Source organism: Dipodomys spectabilis, unplaced genomic scaffold (genome assembly GCF_019054845.1).
Source record: "Dipodomys spectabilis isolate Male_0828 unplaced genomic scaffold, ASM1905484v1 ptg000273l, whole genome shotgun sequence".
In the NCBI taxonomy this organism is placed as follows: Eukaryota; Metazoa; Chordata; class Mammalia; order Rodentia; family Heteromyidae; genus Dipodomys; species Dipodomys spectabilis.
In genome coordinates, this window is record NW_024870950.1 from 8,268,937 (window position 1) to 8,288,638 (window position 19,702).

The 19,702-nt window shown below is 46.3% G+C and overlaps 1 protein-coding gene across 1 annotated transcript in view; it reads right to left on the minus strand.

Moving 5' to 3' along the window:
- The window catches only part of Cdh1 (cadherin 1), a 73,901-nt gene that overhangs the window by 798 nt on the left and 53,401 nt on the right, over positions 1-19,702 (minus strand). The window contains exons 4-15 of the mRNA XM_042700646.1: positions 13,018-13,161; positions 12,733-12,888; positions 11,461-11,605; positions 9,459-9,634; positions 9,147-9,275; positions 7,132-7,314; positions 5,924-6,168; positions 5,665-5,810; positions 5,010-5,234; positions 3,731-3,958; positions 2,260-2,390; positions 558-701 (exon numbers count right to left, since the gene is read on the minus strand). Coding sequence (XP_042556580.1) covers positions 558-701; positions 2,260-2,390; positions 3,731-3,958; positions 5,010-5,234; positions 5,665-5,810; positions 5,924-6,168; positions 7,132-7,314; positions 9,147-9,275; positions 9,459-9,634; positions 11,461-11,605; positions 12,733-12,888; positions 13,018-13,161 — 2,052 coding nt within the window. The remainder of the gene's footprint in view (positions 1-557; positions 702-2,259; positions 2,391-3,730; positions 3,959-5,009; positions 5,235-5,664; positions 5,811-5,923; positions 6,169-7,131; positions 7,315-9,146; positions 9,276-9,458; positions 9,635-11,460; positions 11,606-12,732; positions 12,889-13,017; positions 13,162-19,702) is intronic.

Below are 19,702 nucleotides of genomic sequence, written 5' to 3' on the forward strand. Positions count from 1 at the left end.
AGAAGTGGCACTGTGGCTCAAGTGGTAGAGCGCTAGCCTTGAGCTGAAGAGCTGAGGGACAGCGCCCAGGCCCAGAGTTCAGGCCCCACGCCCGGACCCAAAAAAAAAAAAAAAAAAAAAAAAAAAAGAAATGTAGGCAATCAAGATGATTCCCCAAAACCAGGGAAGGGATCCCACAGCACCAGCTAGGATGAACAGAAGCTAATAATGAGACGCTCATACATACAGTGCGCATACAGGCTGCTTTTCATCCCTGAAACCTCTGGAAGGATAAATGCCAGCACTAGGGCTTCAACTCAGTGCCTGGATGCTATCCATCACTGCAGCCACAGTTCCACTTCCAGCTTTTTGGTAATTAACTAGAGATCAAAGTCTCATGGACTGTTCTGCCCAGGCTAGCTTTGAACTGAAATCTTCAGATCTCAGCTTCCTAAGTAGCTAGGATTTACAAGCATCACTGGCACCTGGCCTAAGGCTCTATTTGAAACATTTTCCTTCTTTTTACTGCAGAGTTTAAAGATCTATTGCACCTGGTGCAATTGGCTCTGTCTACTTACCTCATCAATAAAATTGCCAATTTCATCAGGATTGGCAGGGCGGGGGCGATACTGGGGCACACTCATGAGGGTTGGCGCCACGTCATTGCGAGTCACTTCCGGCCGAGCATCCAGGCCCCTGTGCAGCTGGCTCAGGTCAAAGTCCTTAGGAGAAAAAGGCAGAAGATGACAAAGAGTGAAACGAGCCATGAAACGAGCCACATTCATGTACACAGAGCTGGGTCTGCTTTGAGGACTATGGCACCTCACTACCATGTATGTGATATTTGACAGTCTGTACCCATCTCAGCATGAAATGATTTTCCAATTAACAGTCTTCCAGCCAGCAGTTGAAAATTAGTAGCACTTATGGACATAGATATAAATTCCTGTGTCTTGTTCACTTTTTTGTTGTTTTTACTGGGGATTGAACTCAAGACCTTGTGTTTTCTAGGCAGGTACCCTACCAATTGAGCCAGGCTTCCAGTTACTTTTTAGTTTGTTCACAGAGGGTCTTGTGATTTATTTATTTATTTATTTTTCTGCCTGGGCCAGCCTTGTACTTAGATTCTCCTATCTCTACCTCTCAGAAGTTGGGATTACAGATGGGCATGACCACAACCTCTTACTCACTTTTCCTTCTTCCCTTCCTTTTATTTGTTGGTCATGGGGCTTGAACTCTTGGCTGGGCACTGTCCCTCAGCACTTCAGCTCAAAACTAGCGCTCTACACTAAAGCTACAGTGATACTTCCAGTTTATTGGAGATAAGAGTCTCATGGACTTTCCTGCCTGGGCTGGCTTTGAACTGCAATCCTCAGATCTCAGCCTCCTGAGTAGCTAGGATACAGGCGTGAGCCACGAGCCTCTAGCTCTTACTTTTCCTAGGGCATGATCAGTAGGCTATTATTTGGTAATCATCCACTCATTCCCCAACCTAGCTGCTGAGAGAGGATTAGAACCCATGGATGTTTTTGTCATGTGACACACACACACACACACACACACACACACACACACACACACACACACACACACACACAAACAATGTCAGAGAGCCTACTGGTAGAGAGAGATGACACTCTGGGAACAAAGCAGACTTCTATATAACTTGTCACTTAAATACATTCAGCAAAACTCTGCCTGGATCAGCTGAGCCCCAGCCAACCCACAAATTCTTTGAGCGTATGTTCAGCAATCTCTCCAGAGAACTAGAACATATAAAAAAGCCATGCTTCTTGTGTGCCACTGAGTTTCTGAGGTTGGGTAGTATACAGCAGTACTACAGTGACTGTCCACTGACACAATCTACATGGTATTTTCAATAGATTTAAAAGCCTCTTGAGGCTGGGTGTTGGAGCTCACACCTGTAAACTCAGTCGAATGGAGGTACAGCAAAGATCATAGCTCCAGGCACGACTTTTTATCATAGCCAATAAAAAGCTTGGCATCATCTGTCTTCCCAGCTTTCCAGGAATCACCATGAGGAACATCATACTCTGGGCTGGCTTGGGCATAAACTCAAGACGCTATCCAAAAAATAACTAAACGAAAAGAGACTGGGTGTGTGGCTGAAGCTGTAGAGTATCTGCCTAGCAAGCACAAAGCCCTAAGTTCAAATCCTGGTACCACCAAAAACAAAGGGTGGAAAGCAGTCATGGCGAATGTCTGCTTCTTTTCCAAATGAAGAGAATGCTATTACATCTTTCACATGCTTAAATGTACCTGGTCCTCTTCACCACCTCCTTCTTCATCATAGTAATAAACGTTGTCCCGGGTGTCATCTTCTGGGGGCAATAAGGGCTCTTTGACGGCCCTTTTCCTCCTCACAAACAGCAGGAGCAGCAGGGTCAGGACTGGAGTGGAAAAAGGAGGGATAGTGAGGAGAGGCAGACGCAAGCAGGTCCACAGGAAGCAGCCCTCATGCAGGCAGGTGGCCAGGGACAGCCAGTGGCTGCCTTTGAGACAATTGTCACCAATGTACATGGTGTCATGTCACTTTGTACAACAAAGTAGACCATGGCCCTAGGAGTTTTTTGTTTTTTTTTTTTTCCTGCTGCTGCTCGTCCTGAGACTTGAACTCAGGGCCTGGGTGCTGTCCCTGAACTATTGTTTTTGCTCAAGGGTAGTACTTACTACCTGGCCATAGTACCACTTTCAACTTTTTGGTAGTTTGTTGAAGTAAGAGTCGCATGGACTTCCCTGCCTGGGCTGGCTTTGAACCACGATCCTCAGATCTCAACCTTCTGAGTAGCTAGGATTACAGGCATGAGCTACCGGCGCCTGGCTGTGCTTTTCTCTGTGTGCCCAATTACTAATATATTACATACTAGTGGGCTGGAGGCATGGCTTAAGTGGTAGAGCACCTACCTAGCAAGCCTCAAGCCCCTGAGTTCAAATCCCAGTACCACCAAAAGAGAAAAGTTACACATTAGCAAAAAACTTCTTTATCAGCTCAGTGAAATGGGAGTGTGCAGCAAAGACATCTTCTAAATGTAGTCAATTTCTTTCTTTCTTTCTTTCTTTTTTTTTGCTGGTCATGGGGCCTGAACTCTGGGCCTGGGCCCTGTCCCTCAGCTCTTCAGCTCAAGGCAAGCGCTCTACCACTAAAGCCACAGCGTCACTTCCGGCCTTTTCTGTTTATGTGGTGCTGAGGAATCGAATTCAGGGCCTCATGCATGAGAGGTAAGCACTCTACCACTGAGCCACCTTCCCAGCCCTGTACTCAATTTCTGAATGAGAAAGATGCTAGAAGTCAGTCACCAACGGTTCATAAATCCTAAACTACTCAGGGGCTGAAATCTCAAGGACTGCAGTTCAAAGCTAGCCTGCAAAAGGAAGTCTATAAGACTCCATCTGCAATTAGCCAGCAAAAAGTTGGACCAGAGGCATGGCTCTGGTGGCAGAGCTTCAGTTGAGTAAGCTTGGAAAACACCCAAGGATGAAAAAAGATGAAATAGTAGGAAGGCTGGCTTCCCTGTGGACTTCATGGAACAGGGCAGGGCTGCTTTCTGGTCCTGGGCTGCTTGTCCCTGTAATTTTCAGTAAGAGACAAGCTTCTATTTTATTGAAAACACCATCTTTGAGAGCCTTTTCCTTTGTTTACCCTGAATCCTAGCCCCCCAAAAAAGTCATTTCTAGAGGATGATGCTTCCCATCTGAGAAGTGAAAGGCTGGACAGCCTGGCAGTACTTACGCAGAACAGCAAGGATTCCTCCCAGGATGCCCAGAATGGCGGACACTTGCAGTCCTGCTTCCACATAATTGGCTCTCATGCAGTTGTTCACGGCCCCTTCGCAGTCACACACGATGACATCCAACGTGGTCACCTGGTCTTTGTTCTGGTTATCCATGAGCTTCAGATTGATTTTGTAGTCACCCAACTCGAGATGCTTCTTTGGTTTCAAAATGAGAGACTCTTGGGCTGGAGAAAGTAATAAATAATGAGATCAAGAGAAGGAAAAATAACAAAGAACTTATTCTCTGTGTGTGTGTGTGTGTGTGTGTGAGAGAGAGAGAGAGAGAGAGAGAGAGAGAGAGAGAGAGAGAGTGTGTCAGTCAGTATTGGGGCTTGAACTCAGGAGGACCTGGGCATTCTCCCTGAGCTTTTTTGCTCAAGACTAACTAGTACTCTACCACTTGAGGCACAGCAACAGTTCTGCCTTTTTGGCAGTTATTTAGAGATAAGAGTCTCATGAACTTTCCTGCTTGGGCTGGTTTTGAACCTTGATCCTCAGATCTCAGCCTTTTACATAGCTACTAGGATTACAGGTGTGAGCCACCAGCTCCTGGCTCATTCTTGAATATAACTACTAGGGAACTAAAGACATGCCAGAGGGCTGGGAAGGTGGCTCAGTGGTAGAGCGCTTGCCTGGCATGTCTGAGGCCCTGGGTTCGATTCCTCAGCACCACATAAGCAAAAAGAAAAAAAAAGCCAGAAGTGGTGCTGTGGCTCAAGTGGTAGAGCGCTAGCCTTGAGCTGAAGAGCTGAGGGACAGCGCCCAGGCCCAGAGTTCAGGCCCCACGACCGGACCCAAAATAAAAAAAAAAAAAAGACATGCCAGAACTGGGCATGCCGGCACTGGTGGCCTGTAATTCTAGCTACTCAGGAGTCTGAAATCTAAGGATCCCAGCACAGGCTCTTATCTCCAATTAGCCACTAGAAAACTGGAAGTGGTACTGTGACTCAAAGTGGTAGAGTGCTGGCCTTGAGCGAAAGAGCTCAGGGTCAGCACCCAGACCCTGAGTTCAAGTCCCATGACCAACCAAAAAAGACATTCCAGAGCAGAGGGAAGAAAGCAGAGCTGCATGGCCGGTGATGTCTGCGCAACAGGAGACAAAGGCAGGGAAGGTGGGGGGCCTTTGATATGGTGCTTTGAATGTTCTTAGAAAGCCTGGTGTGTGGAACCACACAGGAAACTCAGATGTGGGGACTGCGGAGGGAGAAGTTTGGTGGGCAGAGCTTGAGTTCCCACCTGGATCGTTGTATTCGATGGTCCAGTTCACACTGGCCCCATGGGTCAGCTCAGCCGTGAAGGGAGAAGTATTGGGGGGAAGGTCTGGATCAATGATGTTGATGACTTGGGGTTGAGGATTCCTCTGGCAGAAGTGTAAATTCCGAGGTTCAGGAATGGGGGCGTTGTCATTCACGTCGGAGAGGACCAGGAGAAGGGTTCCCGTTCCGGTGGCGACTGGAGAACCTACAAGGAAACATAGAGGAACACCAATGACTCCTTCCTCCTCTTCAACCTCCAGTACCAGCACCAAAAACAAAAAAGTTAGGAGAGAAAGAATAGTCAGGAGACAGTAGCTCATGCCTATAATCCTAGCTACTCAGGGGACTAGGATCTGAGGATCATGGTTCAAAGCCAGCCCAGACAGGAAAATCCAGGAGATGCTTTATCTCCAATTAACTTCTAAAAGAATCAGGCTGGAAGTGGGACTTTGACTCAGGCTAGCCTTGAGCCCAAAAGCTCAGGAACAGTGTGCCCAGGTCCTGAGTTCAAGCCCCAGGACCAGCATCACGAAAGAGGAGGGGTAGGAAATGAACTCACAGACCAAGGAGGGCAGGGCAGAGGAGGGAGGTTCACCAGGAGGGCCAGGCAGCCAGGGCCCCTGGTGGCCTCGTACCATTGTCAGTGGCGATGATGAGGGCCGTGTATGTGCTGTTCTTCACGTGCTCCAGGTCCTCTCTGTCCATCTCAGCCAGAGTGAATATGGCACCAGTTTCTGGATCAATCTTCAGCCAGTTGGCAGTGTCCCTCCAAATTCGGTACCTGGGGAGATGCAAGCGTGGGCTTAGACTAGGAACAGCGCGCGGAATGGAGCTGAAGAACAATCTATCCTCAGTCTTCCCCTCCCCCGCCACACCCAGTCGCCTCACACTTACGTAATTGTCTGTTTCATAAAGACGTCTGGCTCCCGGGCAGTATAGGATGTTATCTCCAGACCCACACCAAAATCTTCAGGCACTTCTACTTTCTTTTCGGGGGGCACAAAGATGGGGGCTTCGTTCACGTCTATCACGTCCACAGTGATGGTGGCCGTGGAGGTGAGGAGACTCACGGCAAAGGCATCCACGTTCTGCACAGTAACTTGTAGAATGTACTGCTGCTTGGTCTCAAAATCCAAGCCCTGGAGAAGCAGAAGAGATAAAAAATAAAAAGCAAATAAAATACTCAGGCCCGGAGTCTGACTCCCACAGCACACAATGATGATGAATAAAGAGCAAGAGATATGCTAGGTAAAAAACACTTTAAAAAATCCCTTGAATATTTCTTTCAAACATGCTACTCTAAGCATCTCTTAGCAGACTAACTTCAAGGCACCACCAGGGCTTGAACTCAGGGTCTTGCACCCTGGCTCAGCTTTGTCACTTCTGCTAGCACTCTACCGTGAGAGCCAAAACCCACTTCCGGCATTTTTGCCAGAGTTAACTGGAGATAGAGTCACCCAGATTTGTCTGCTCAGGCTGGCTTCAAACCGTGAATCCTTAGATCTCAGCCTACTGGGCACCAAGAGTTGATTTACAGGCATGGGCTACTAGTGCCCAGTTTACCTACAGCTAGAACATTCTTCAAAAAGCTTGACTTCTAAAATAGTCTAACAAAATAGCCAAGACTAGTCTACGCTGCTCCCTCTCATTTGTGAAGGGGTTTAGGGAAGGCAAATGGCTGTGGAAAGAACTTGCTAGAGCCAATGGTACTTACGTCCTCTTTGATCTCAGAGTAGAGTCACAGCAAACCCCTATATCCTCGGTCCACCCAGACTTGGGAAAGCCGCCACACCTTCATCGTGACAGTGCTAACCCACTTCTGAGAAGACTCCAGGAGACAAGGGAGAGACACTACAGGGGTGCTGTATCTTTTTTTTTTGCTAGCCCTGGGACTTGAACTCAGGGCCTAGGCACTGACCCTGATCTTTTTTGCTCAAGGCTAGGACTCTACCACTTGAGCCACAGCATCACTTCTGGCTCTTTCTGCTTATGTGGTACTGAGGAATCAAACCCAGGGCTCCATGCATGCTAGGCAAGCACTCTACCACTCAGCCACATTCCCAGCCCTGGGGTGCTACATCTTTCTGGGCATTCATACAAACCTTTGCTGTCTTCAAAATGCCATCGTTGGTTTGGGGGTCTGTAACGATGACGAATTGTTGCTCCTGATCATTTAATATGGTGTATACGGCCTGCCACGCTGGGGTGTGGGGGGTGTCGGCATCTGTCACTTTCAGTGTGGTGATGACAGCATTAACTTCATTCTCATACACCTGACCCTCGTACTGCAATCAATAATCAATCAATTGATCAATCTTGACTGATAGATTCTTGGTTTAAGTCCAAGGCAGGAAGAGACATAAGAACTATAACAAGGCAAGGTGAGCTGACAAGCAGAGGTTTAGGAGGACGTGCCCATCCCAGAAACACTAGAAACAAGGCGTCATATCACGGCATGGAGGAGCCCATAGCCCTGAACAAGTGGTTTCCCAAGGCCCTGAGACTGAGCTCCTCAGCAGTGTCTTCACAGTGATTATTACAGTGATCTGTGCTCTGCTCAGAAGACTTCAGCAATGTCCTCTATGTTCAGGTCTTTTTTTTTTTTTTTTGGTCGGTCATGGGGCTTGAACTCTGGGCCTGGGCACTGTCCCTGAGCTCTTCAGCTCAATGTGAGCATTATACCACTTGAGCCATGGCACCACTTCTGGTTTTCTGGAGGTTTATTGGAAATAAGAGTCTCACGAACTTTCCTGGGCTGGCTTTGAACCGTGACCCTCAGATCTCAGCCTCTTGAGTAGCTAGGATTACAGGCGTGAGCCACTGGCGCCTGGCTTATTCAGGTCTTTCAATGGCTGTTTTTCAGTACTTTCTGTGCACAGAGCAGCTGCCTCCTCGCTTCCTTCCTTCATTTGAAACATGGTCTCACTATGTAGCTCAAGGTGGACTCAAACTTACTAGGTAGCTCAGGCTGGTCTTGCATTCATGATCCCCTTGCCTCAGCCTCCCTGGGATTATAGGTGTGCGCTACCATGCCCAGCAAGCTTCTTCTAGACTCAAATCATTTTGTACACACTGATGCCTCTGCTGAGAATCCTTTTCCTGTTCTACTTCTGCTTTAAGTCTCAATGTAAATATCGCCCACTGTCTTTGTAAAGCCTCCTCATACTCAGTGACTAGGTTAGGATGGCAGATGCTCCTAAATTGCCTATAAATACCTATTCTAGTGGCAGCAATGTGCCCAGTCAGATACCACACTGCTGTATCTCCCTGACCGATGGCAGCTGCCAATGCAATGTCTTAGGAATGTAAAAGTGCTGAATGTAAGGGTAACTAAAGCAATAGCAATGCCTTTTGTGACCTTTGCCTTCCTGCCTTTCCTGAATGAAGAAGACGTGACTAGCTGGAGCCACAGCAGTCGTTTTGGGCCACAAGGTGATATTGTGGGTGCTTTGTACCAAGGATTGTCATCTGTACCTGTTTAAGCCACAATAGCCAAGCCACTGTTACAAACATTAAATCAACGTCTAGGTGATTGAATAAAAAATTAAGTGTTTTTTTTTTGTTGTTGTTGTTTTGTTATCATCATTCTTTTTTGTGTGTGCCAGTACTTCAGGCTTGAACTCTGGGCCTAGACACTGTCCCTAAGCTGTTTTGCTCAAGGTTAGTGGTCAAGGTCATATCACTGCTCCTCTTCTGGCTTTGTGTGGTTAATTGGAGATAAAAATTCTCTTGGACTTTTCCTGCCTGGACTTGGCTTTGAACCCCAATCCTCAGATCTCAGCCTCCTGAGTACCTAGGATTAGAAGCATGAGCCACCAGCACCTCGCTTTAAAATTCTTCTGTTTATTGATTCCTATAACTTGCCACGCATCTCTCTGACTAGAATATAAGTGCCACAAGCCAGGAATCTTGTGATTAGATCATTCATATAACATAATGCCCAGCATAGAAAAGTGGTCCATTAATCCTATCTCCCATTAACCACCAAATAAATATCTGTCGATAAATCCTTGCAGATTGAGGTTAACTTCTACCAGTCTGGAAATGCTATCCAAGGGTTTGCCCAGGAGCAAGTTGTGACCCTCCTTCAGAAAGCAGTAAGGAGACACAGGATTACCGTGGTGGGGTTAAAGATGGGAGCGTTGTCATTGATGTCCATGACGTTGATCACAGCTTTGGCAGTCGTACTTAAGCCTTCACCATTAAGGTCAGCAGCTTGAACCACCAGCGTGTACGTGGGGTAGCTCTGCAGACAGGACCAAACATGCCTGAGTCAGAAGCAGCCCAGGCTGGCTTACGGGGCATCCAGGCTCAGAACCTCAGCCCACATATGGACCCCTGGTTCTGCAGCGTTCTGCACGGTCCAAGGGGATGAGACTAAATATGTTTGCCTTCTCCTCCCACTGGATCCTGATGAGCCCTGACCCACCTCTCGGTCCAGCCCTGTGGTGAACACACTGATGACCCCTGTTTCCTTATTGATGGTGAACATATTCCTGTCGGGCTCCTCCGGCTCTTGGCTGAGGATGGAGTAACCAATGGCAGCATTGTAGGTGTTTACATCGTCATCTGCGTCCGTGGCGGAGACCTGCATCACAGAGGTGCCTAGAGACACCAGAGGAGACTTGAGCACACAGTGTCACATGTGCGTGGATTTGCTCAGGGCCGCTGACCTGCACCTGTCCTGAGTGACATGCCAGGAACCCTTCAGACTTTTGCTATGGGAGCTATGTGGCCTAATTTCTCAAATCCACACCAAAGTGCTAGGAGAGCAGAAGGCATGCCACACCAAATAAGCTGTGGATAGAGAACTGGACACGCCTCGTTTCAAAGGGGGAAGGGAGGAGCACTAGGGATGATAAATAACTGAATGGGATGGAAACTTCCAGAATTCTCTGCCATGGCTTCTCAGCCCCATTTTACTGTCATTTGAGATCACAATCTTCAAGGTGGAAGGGGAAAAAAAGCAAACATAACAAGTGACTAAGATTGGAGGGGTTTTTTGCTTTTCTGTTTCCCCCCACCCCCCTAGTTCTGGGGCTTGAACTCAAGGCTTGGGACTGTCCCTGAGCTTCTTTTTGCACAAGGTTAGCACTCTACCATTTGAGCCACAGTACCACTTAAGGCTTTTTCTGTTTATACCTAGGGCTTCATGCATGTTAGGCAAACACTCTACCACTAAGCCACATTCCCAGCCCTTTTCTGTTTTGAGACCATGTTCTTCTATGTAATCCAGGCTAGCTTTGAACTCAAGATCTTCCTGTCTCTGTTTCCATAGTACTGGACATACTGGCATTCAACACCATGCAAAGCTTTCTAATTATACGAGGGGCCTTGAACTCAGGGAAGAATCTCATCTTTACAAACCTTTTTTGATCATGTCTATAGCTCCACTACTTGAACCACACCTCCAATTCCAAAATTCTTTTAAGAATGAGCAGGTTGTGTAACTCCTCTATATATCAACTTTATAATAATAATTTTTTAAAAACTTAGCAGGAAAGCCTGGCATGGATGTTTCATGTTTGTAATTCTAACTACACAAGAGCCTGAGATCTGAGGATCATGGTTTGAAACTAGCTTAAGTAGGAAAGTCCAAGAGATCTCCAATCTCCAATTAACCATCAAAAAGCTGAAGGTGAGCTAGCAGTGGTGGCTCACACCTATAATCCTAGCTACTCAGAAGGCTGAGATCAGAGGACTGAGATTCAAAGCCAGCCCAGGCAGGAAAGGCTGTGAGACTGACTCTTAACTCTAATTAACCACCTAAAGACTGGAAGTGGTGCTATGGCTCAAAGCACTAGTCTTCAGCAAAAAAAAAGTTCAGGAACAGCACTCAGTTCAAGCACCATGACTGACACAAGAAAAACAGAGAGAGAGAGAGAGACAGACAGACAGACATACAGAGAGACAGACAGACAGACAGAGAGACAGAGAGAAGAGTTGTGTGGGGTTGAAGGTACTAGCCAAGGATCTGTTTCTTAATGAAGAAGTATGTTTTTGCTGGGTGTCAGTGGCTCAGCCTGTAATCCTAGCTATTAAGGAGGCTTAGATCTAAAGATGGAGGTTCAAAGCCAGCCCTGGCAGGAAAGACTGTGAGACTCTGATCTCCAATAAACCACCAGAATACTGGAAGTGGTGCTGTGGCTCAAGTGGTAGAGTGCTAAGCCTTGAGCTGAAGAACTGAGGGACAGCGCCCAGGCCTAGAGTTCAAGCCCTATAACTGACCCAAAAAAAAAGTATGTTCTTAAAATGTTTCTATTGTGTGCATATTCCTATAGCTCAAGTGATCCACGTACACACACAGTCGTTTCCAAAGAACATCCGTCCATATGAAAGGTCAACTTCAGTGACCTTTGGTCCCAAGCTCTAGTGCCAACCCTTTGGGGTCCATAGAGTCTAAGTGTGTGGCTCCTTGTGACCGGAAATACCTGGAAGAGCTCCTTCCATGACTGAGCCCTCAAAGATTGCCTGGGTGAACTCGGGCTTGTTGTCATTCTGATCTGTCACTGTGATCACGATCTCCATTGGGTCTTCCACTGCATTCCCATTGGATGACACGGCATGAGAATAGAGCTATAAGAACCAACAGGGGTTACTTAGGCCCTGGAGGAAGAAGAAGTGGGAGAAGGGGAGGGGTCTGGCCAGAGCAGCTCTGTCTGGCTTTCACTCTTCCCACTCTGACAGGAGCTCCAGTGGGGGACTTTTCTCCCACATGAGCTGCTGCTTCAAGTAGATCATAAAATTGAGACCCATGGGCTGGAGAGCACTCAGGACCCCTCCCCCCCCAAGTCAGACCTCTCATTGCCATGTCAAGAATAGGGGAAAAGTGGGCACTGGTGGTTCACACCTGTAATCCTAGCTACTCAGGAGGCTGAGATCTGAGGATCACCGTTCAAAGCCAGCCTGGATAGAAAAATCCAGGAGACTTTAACCTCCCATTAACCACCAACAGCTAGAAGTAGAACTGTAGCTCAAGTGGTAGAGCACCACCCTTGAGCATAAAATCTAAGGAATATCACCTAGGCCCTGAGTTCAAGCCCCAGTACCAGAAAAGAAAAGAAAAGAAAAAAAAAAAAAAAAAACTAGGGAAGAACATGAATCCTAAAACATTCTCTCCTGAGCTCATATTGCGATCAACTTCCAGAAACAGATTTTGTTCCCCAATACCATCATTCTTCCTCTTCTTTTACATTAAGGAACTTCCAGCCCCAAGAATAGATTGATATCTTAGCCCTAAACTGATACACGATATGAAAAGATTCTCCTTGACATTTTCTCTTAAGAGGAAAAATAAATGAGCAACCCTCCACTCTCCCGGGCTCTCTCTATTTTTTTTAAGGGGGGGAAAGGTCCGGTTGTGGGGCCTGAACTCTGGGCCTGGGCGCTGTCCCTCAGCTCTTCAGCTCAAGGCTAGCGCTCTACCACTTGAGCCATGGTGCCACTTCCAGCTTTTTTCTTTTTGCTTATGTGGTGCTGAAGAATCGAACCCAGGGGCTCATGCATGCAAGGCAAGCGCTCTACCACTGAGCCACCTTCCCAGCCCCCTCTCCCAGGCTCTCTTGTCTTCTCCCCTCGTCAGGATATCAAGATATGCTAAGTTAAGCTCCTCCCCTATCCAGAATGTCTGACCAATCATGGTTTGACCAAAAATTTGAGAAATCTGTTACCCTATGATCAACAAGCTTCCAAGAGACACTCACGATATACTTGGCGATGTCTTCTCTATCCAGTGGCTCGGTCACCTTCAGCCATCCTGTTTCTCTTTCAATAATAAACACGCCCACAGGGGGTTTGTCGGCACCTTGGCCAGTGATGCTATAGAAAACCTTTGTTTCTTTGTCCCTGTTGGATTTGATCTGAAGACAAAAACAGAAAGGAAGAAAATTGGTAAGGAGCGATCCTCACAAAGGCGGTAGGGGAAGCTTTCTCTTTCCTCAGTCAGCCTGACATATTCTCCACAGAGAAATAGACAATGTTTCCTCTACCTGAACCAGGTCTTTAGGAAATGGCCCTTTTTCATTTTCTGGACAGCTGATGGGGGGGATAACCCAGTCCCTCTTCTGTCTTCTGAGACCATGGTGGGAGCTGGGAAATGTGAGCACTTGTGTCTTGTTTTCAGGAGCAAGGTCCTAAAAGAGAAGAAGATACAAAATGAAGTCACTCAGAAGACATACAGTCCAACATATCTACTTAATGTCTCCAGCCTCCGGAGGACAATGTAAGGTTGTAATAGACCAACACAGTCTCTTCTAGATGACAACTTATATATACTATCCTTAATGAAAAGTCAAATCAAAAACCAATGAACCGCCGGGTGCTGGTGGCTCACACCTGTAATCCTAGCCACTCAGGAGGCTGAGATCTGAGGATAGCGGTTTAAAGCCAGCCCGGGCAGGAAAGTGGTGCTATGGCTCAAGTGGTAGAGCGCTTGCCTTGAGCTGAAGAGCAGAGGGACAGTGCCCAGGCCCAGAGTTCAAGCCCAATGTGCACCAAAAAAGAAAAAAAAAAAAAGAACCCTTCAGGATTGGAGCACAGAGGCGCAATGCCATGTGCATCTAATCATATAAAATAATGTTTATCAAAATGAAAATAATATAAAAAAACAATGAACCATTGTCAGTGCTAAAGTCCTTTAAAGGTTTTACTTCCTAAAGTTTCCCCTGTCCGTCTAGAAGGTGAAACTTTAGGAGGTGAAAGCTAGAGAGAGGACTTTGGAATCAATGGGAGGATGCTCTAGAAGGGGATTATGGGAGTCCTAGTCTCTCCTTTGCTTTTGGGATAAGTGGTTTGTTCTGTCACAAACAACCACCGTGATGGGCTTCTCTCACTGAAGGACCAATATGTAAGCCCACTAGATGCTGGACTAGAATCTCCTAACCCATGACCAAAAATCAACTTTTTTGTCTTTATAAGTTAATTGCCTAGAGCCTTTGAAAGTTACAGTGGCAGAAAGCTGACCAAATGTCCATATAATAAACACTATATTCTCTTATGATTCTTCTTAGTGCCCAGAATTCAAGTAATCATTATGCACACACAGTTCTAAATCTGAGAGTTTGTTATTGTTGCTGTTGCTGTGTGCTGGTACTGGGGCTTGAACTCAGGGCCCCGTGCACTCTCCTTTGGCTTTATCGCTCGAGGCTGACATTCTGCCACTTCATCTCCACTTCTGACTTTTTATTTTCTGGTTGATTGGAAATTAGAGTTTCTCAGATTTGTCTGCTCAGGAAGGCACCCTCTCTGCCCAGGCTTTGAACCTTGATTCTCAGATCTCAGCCACCTGAGTAGCTAGTATTACAGGTGCGAGGCACTGGTAGTCTAAGGATTTTGTACTGAAATGTGCAAGTTATTTCAAGGCTGTGTGATAGATCTGTCATCTTTTTTTTTTTTTGGTCAGTCATGGGGCTTGAACTCTGGGCCTCGGCGCTGTCCCTCAGTTCTTCAGCTCAAGGCTAGCACTCTACCACTTGAGCCACAGTGCCACTTTTGGTTTTATGAGTGGTTTATTGGAGGTAAAAGTCTTACGGCAGGGCTGGGAAGGTGGCTCAGTGGTAGAGCACTTGCCTTGCACACCTGAGGCCCTAGGTTCGATTCCTCAGCACCACATAAGAAAAAAGAAAAAAGCCGGAAGTTGGCGCTGTGGCTCAAGTAGTAGAGTGCTAGCCTTGGGCTGAAGAGCTGAGGAACAGCGCCCAAGCCTAGAGTTCAGGCCCCACGACCGGACCCAAAAAAAAAAAAAAGTCTTACGGCCTTTCCTGCCTGGGCTGGCTTTGAACCTCGATCCTCAGATCTCAGCCTTCTGAGATCTGATTACAGGTGTGAGCCACTAGCATCTAGCAGATCTGTCATCTTTATTGCAACTTTGTACTCTAAATGACTTAAAGTTAGACATAATTCATTAGCTTGAATAATCATAGCTTCAATCTATTTTTGTTTTTCCTAAGGGATATAGTTCCCCAAAGTGAAATCAGCAGCCAAACAAGTACGGTTTGGAAACTGATATTAAGAACTACTTTGTGATCAATGCAAACCTCTTAATCTGTAGGATTTCTATTTGTTCTAACAGAGACTATTGGGATAGGAGCCAAAAGAATGCTTGAGACTATTCATGGGCAAAAAAAAAGCCAAACAAACTTTCTGCACACTCGGAGAAATAAGAGAGTTGCGATGGAAAGAAAAGACACAGCAAATTGTTTAAGTGTTTTAAGGTGATTAGTGGTAACACAGTAAAGCTTCTAGAAGCAATTTCCTTCTCTCTCATCTGCAACTGTAGACATGAAGATATTTACTCATGGGCACTGGTCTTTGTGTGCTAAGTTTGATCGAGCCTCACTTCCAGGCTTTAGTTTAGATTCAAAGCCTAAAAATTACAAGCTGGGGCCAGTGGTTCATGCTTGTAATACTAGCTACTGAGATGTGAGGATTGAAATCCAAAGCCAGTTCAGGCAGACAAATCAAGAGACTCTTTACCTCCAACTAATTAGCAAAAAGCCAGAAGTAGAAGTATGGCTTAAATAGCAAAGGGTATCAGCTATGAAGCAAGCTAAGCAATTCAAAGCCCACACCTTGCTTAAGACTGTACTTTGGTAAGAACGCCACACTTGTAGCCAGATGTGAATGTGATGAAGCTAACTTCTGCCTACTACAATATAAGCAGGAAAATTCCATCAACGTTTCTTAACTTTGGAGAAGAAGAAATTAAGATAAATAGCAAAGCAATGTTTCTCTCTCCCCGCCCACCTCCCCTGTTCTGATCAAAAAAAGACTTCTGAAGAGATGATTAGAGTTGCAGCCACAACACAGATCATGATGTAAGCATGGAAGAAAAGCCAGGGACAGTGGGAGAGGAATGTACCCCCAGTACTCTGGAGGCTGAAGCAGGAAGATCCAGAGTTTGAGGCCAACTTAGGCATCATAGGCAACATCTTACAAATGCCATGGGCAGAAAGGAAAGAACCCTCAGCTCCTCAGGACTGTAGAGTCTTCATACTGGGCACAGCGGTTACCCCTGAACTTCTTCAACTTACAAAGAGAATACTCCCCATAAACTCCTCTAATTGGGGATTTTATACAATACAGACTTGATACAGCAGAAATGGAAACCCAGTAGGCAGAGGTGGGGAGGGAAGAAGAGCCAGGCTCAGTCCTGCTTCGCCATAGGCAGATGCCAAGCAAGAATTCCCTGAAGAACTTACATGAATGATGGACCCATTGGAGACAGGTGTTAAGTCCCTCCTTTCTCTGGCCTAATTACACTAGAGAGAAACCTGAGCCCTACCTGAAGGATCATTCCATTCCATGACTATTAGGAGTCTTAAGCCAGGAGCCACTTAAAGGCTTTGCACTTAACAGCACAGCCCTTGTGTCTGAGGCAGTAAGCAAATACATTAGAACATTCCTGGGAGAGACACTTTGTTAGGAAGTGCCATAGGAACAGTTTTTAAACTGGTAATGGTGGTAAGTCAGTGGCTCATGCCTGTAATCATAAATGCTCAGAAGGCTGAGATCTGAGGATCGTAGTTCAAAGCCAGCCCAGGCAGCAAAGTCTGAGACTCTTCTCTCCAATTATCCAGTTATCCACTAATTGGCACTGTAGCTCAAGTGGTAGAACCTTGAGCAAAAAAGCTCAGGGACAGTGCTCAGACTCTGACACACACACACACTGACACACACACACTGACACGCACACACTCACACACACACGCTGGCCTTGAACTTGTTATGTTAGCTTATACACACACACACACACACACACACACACACACTGACACACACACTGACACGCACACACTCACACACACATGCTGGCCTTGAACTTGTTATGTTAGCTTACACACACACACACACACACACACACACACACACACACACACACACACACACACACACACACGGCAAAGGCATTTGTCTTTGGGGAACAACCTCCAGAAACATTCTTGCCAAGAACTTAGAATGACACACATCTTTCCATTCAAAACCAGTTTAGCTAGCCAGACTCCAGGGAAGCAATGGATTGAATGGGCAGGTCTTAAAAGCAATGGGGAAGTGACAGTCTGGAAGGAGCAGAGGCTCTCCACTGCTTCTTCCCCGTTCTTTGCCAAGAAGGCCTCTGCTGAGAAATATGAAGAATGAAATGACTAGAAAAACCACCTCTCACTCCATCCAGTCTCGAGGAAGGAAATGACATCAACAGCTAACAATAAATGAGCGCCTACTACTACAATGTCCCCTCCCCCATCCATGGGCTCAGTTAACTGTAAATTAATTTTTTTTTTCTTTTAAATTATGATGGTGGGGGCTGGGAAGGTGGCTCAGTGGTAGAGCGCTTGCCTTGTATGCCAGAGGCCCTGGGTTCGATTCCTCAGCACCACATAAGCAAAAAGAAAAAAGCTGTAAGTGGCACTGTGGCTCAAGTGGTAGAGCGGTAGCCTTGAGCTGAAGAGCTGAGGGACAGCGCCCAGGCCCAGAGTTCAGGCCCAACGACCGGACCCAAAAAAAAAAATTATGATGGTGGACAGCTGTAAGCCCCAGCATGTAGAAAGCTAGAGTAGTAGGATCCCAAATTTTATGCCAAACTTGTGCTACCTAGCAAGAACCTATCTCAAAAAAAAAAAGTCTCTACTGAACATATACAGTTTTTTTTCCTTGTCATTCTTCAATAAAGTGGAATGATGGATGGGTACAGCATCTATGCTGTGTGAGGTAGTATAATAGGGATTTTTTTAATAGTTTATATGTAAATACTATGCCATTTTATAGAAGGGACTTGAACATCCAGCTGTTTGTATGGATACAGAGTAAGGAGGATTCTGGGGCCAATGCCCCATGGATACCAACCGTGCATGTCTGCCATTTCACACGTCCTTGCTATCATTTTATATAGACAGGGAAACATGCAGTGACAGTAAAGCAATTCCCCCTTGGGTTACCTGGGGTCAATGGACTCAGTCCCAGGCAGGGCCTGTGCCTTCACCCACTGCCCAATATCTGATCCCCACAACTCAGATTTAGGCATGTGCAATGGCTCCACAGAAGCCAGAGTATCTAGAAAGGTTTACTGGCAGGGGGAGGGAAGGGAGCAGGTAATTGGGATTTGAACTCAGGGCCTTACACTGGCTAGGCAGGCTCTCTATCATTTATCAAATGCCCAACCCTATTTGCTTCCATGTTTTTTCTCCTTTCTTTCTTTCTTTTTTTTTTTTTTTTTGTCTTTTTTGTTACTGGCAATCGAACCCAGGATGTTACATTTGCTAGGCAAGCGCTTTGCCACTGAGCTACATCCCAGCCTCTTTCTTTTTTTCTTTCCTTCCTTCCTCCTTTCCTTCTTTCTTTTGTGCTAGTACTGGGATTGAACTCAGAGTCTTGGGCTCTTGCCTTGACTTGTTCACTCAAGGCTGACACTTTGCAACTTGAGCCCTACTTTCACTTACAGCTTTTTTGGCTGGTTAATTGGAGATAAAAGTCCAAACCATGATTCCTAGATTTAGCCTCCTGAGTAGCTAGGATTCCAAGAATGAGTCACTAGTACCTACCTGCTTCCATTGAATAGGGTATTGTAACTGTGCTGGAACCAGCCTGGACTATGATCCAGGCTTCAACCACCCCACTCAGCCTTTTATTATTAGTTGAGATGGACCTTAGGAACTTATTGCCGAGACTGGCCTTGACCCAGCATCCTCCTGATCTCTGCCTCCTAAGTAGTTAGAGTTACAGAGGTGAGCGATCACGTCCTGCTTTGGAAGTATTTTTGGTTCTTTTGCTGTGTGGTAGGTTAAGGCCAGGGATGCTGCTCAATATCCCATAGTGCATAGTCCAAACGTCCATAATGCCAAGGCAGAGCCATGTGAATGGGATAGCAGAGCAGCCTGAAAGAAACAGTGAACTGAGAAACAGCCCATTCCACGCTGGGTGCCAGTGGCTCACACCTGTCATCCTAGTGATTTAGGAGGCTGAGATCTGAGGATCACAGTTCAAAGCCAGCTTGGAAAGTTGTAAGACTCTATCTCTAATTAACCACAAGAAAAATGGGAGTGGTGCTGTGGCTCAAAGTGGTAGAGTGCTACATTTGAGCAAAAGAGCTCAGGGACAGCGCCCAGGCCCTGAGTTCAAGCCCCACAATCAACAAAAAGAAACAGCCCATTCACTAGGACCCAGCCTAGGAATCTATCCAGAGCAGTACAAGTCAGAATGCAGTAAAGATACTTGCGTAGCCACGTTCACTTCTGCACTATTCACAATAGCCAAGTAATGAAAACTGCCCAGATGACCTACAATAGATGAGCGGCTCCATAAAATGTAGTACCTATACACAATGGAATTTTACTCATCCATTACAAAGAAGATTATGTCATTTGCAGGGAAATGGATGGACCTAGAACAAAGCATGCTAAGCTGAGCTCAGAGAGGCAAATGGCGATGTTTTCTCTCCTGTGTGGAAGGTGGATTTAAAATATAATGATAAGGGCTGGGAAGTTGGCTCAGTGGTAGAGCGCTTGTCTCGAATGTATAAGGCCCTGGGTTCGATTCCTCAGCACTACATAAGCAGAAAAAGTGGCGCTGTGGCTCAAGTGATAAGAGTGCTAGCCTTGAGCTGAAGAGCTGAGGGACAGCGCCCAGGCCCAGAGTTCAGGCCCCATGACTGACCCCCCCGCAAAAAAAAAAATAGATAGA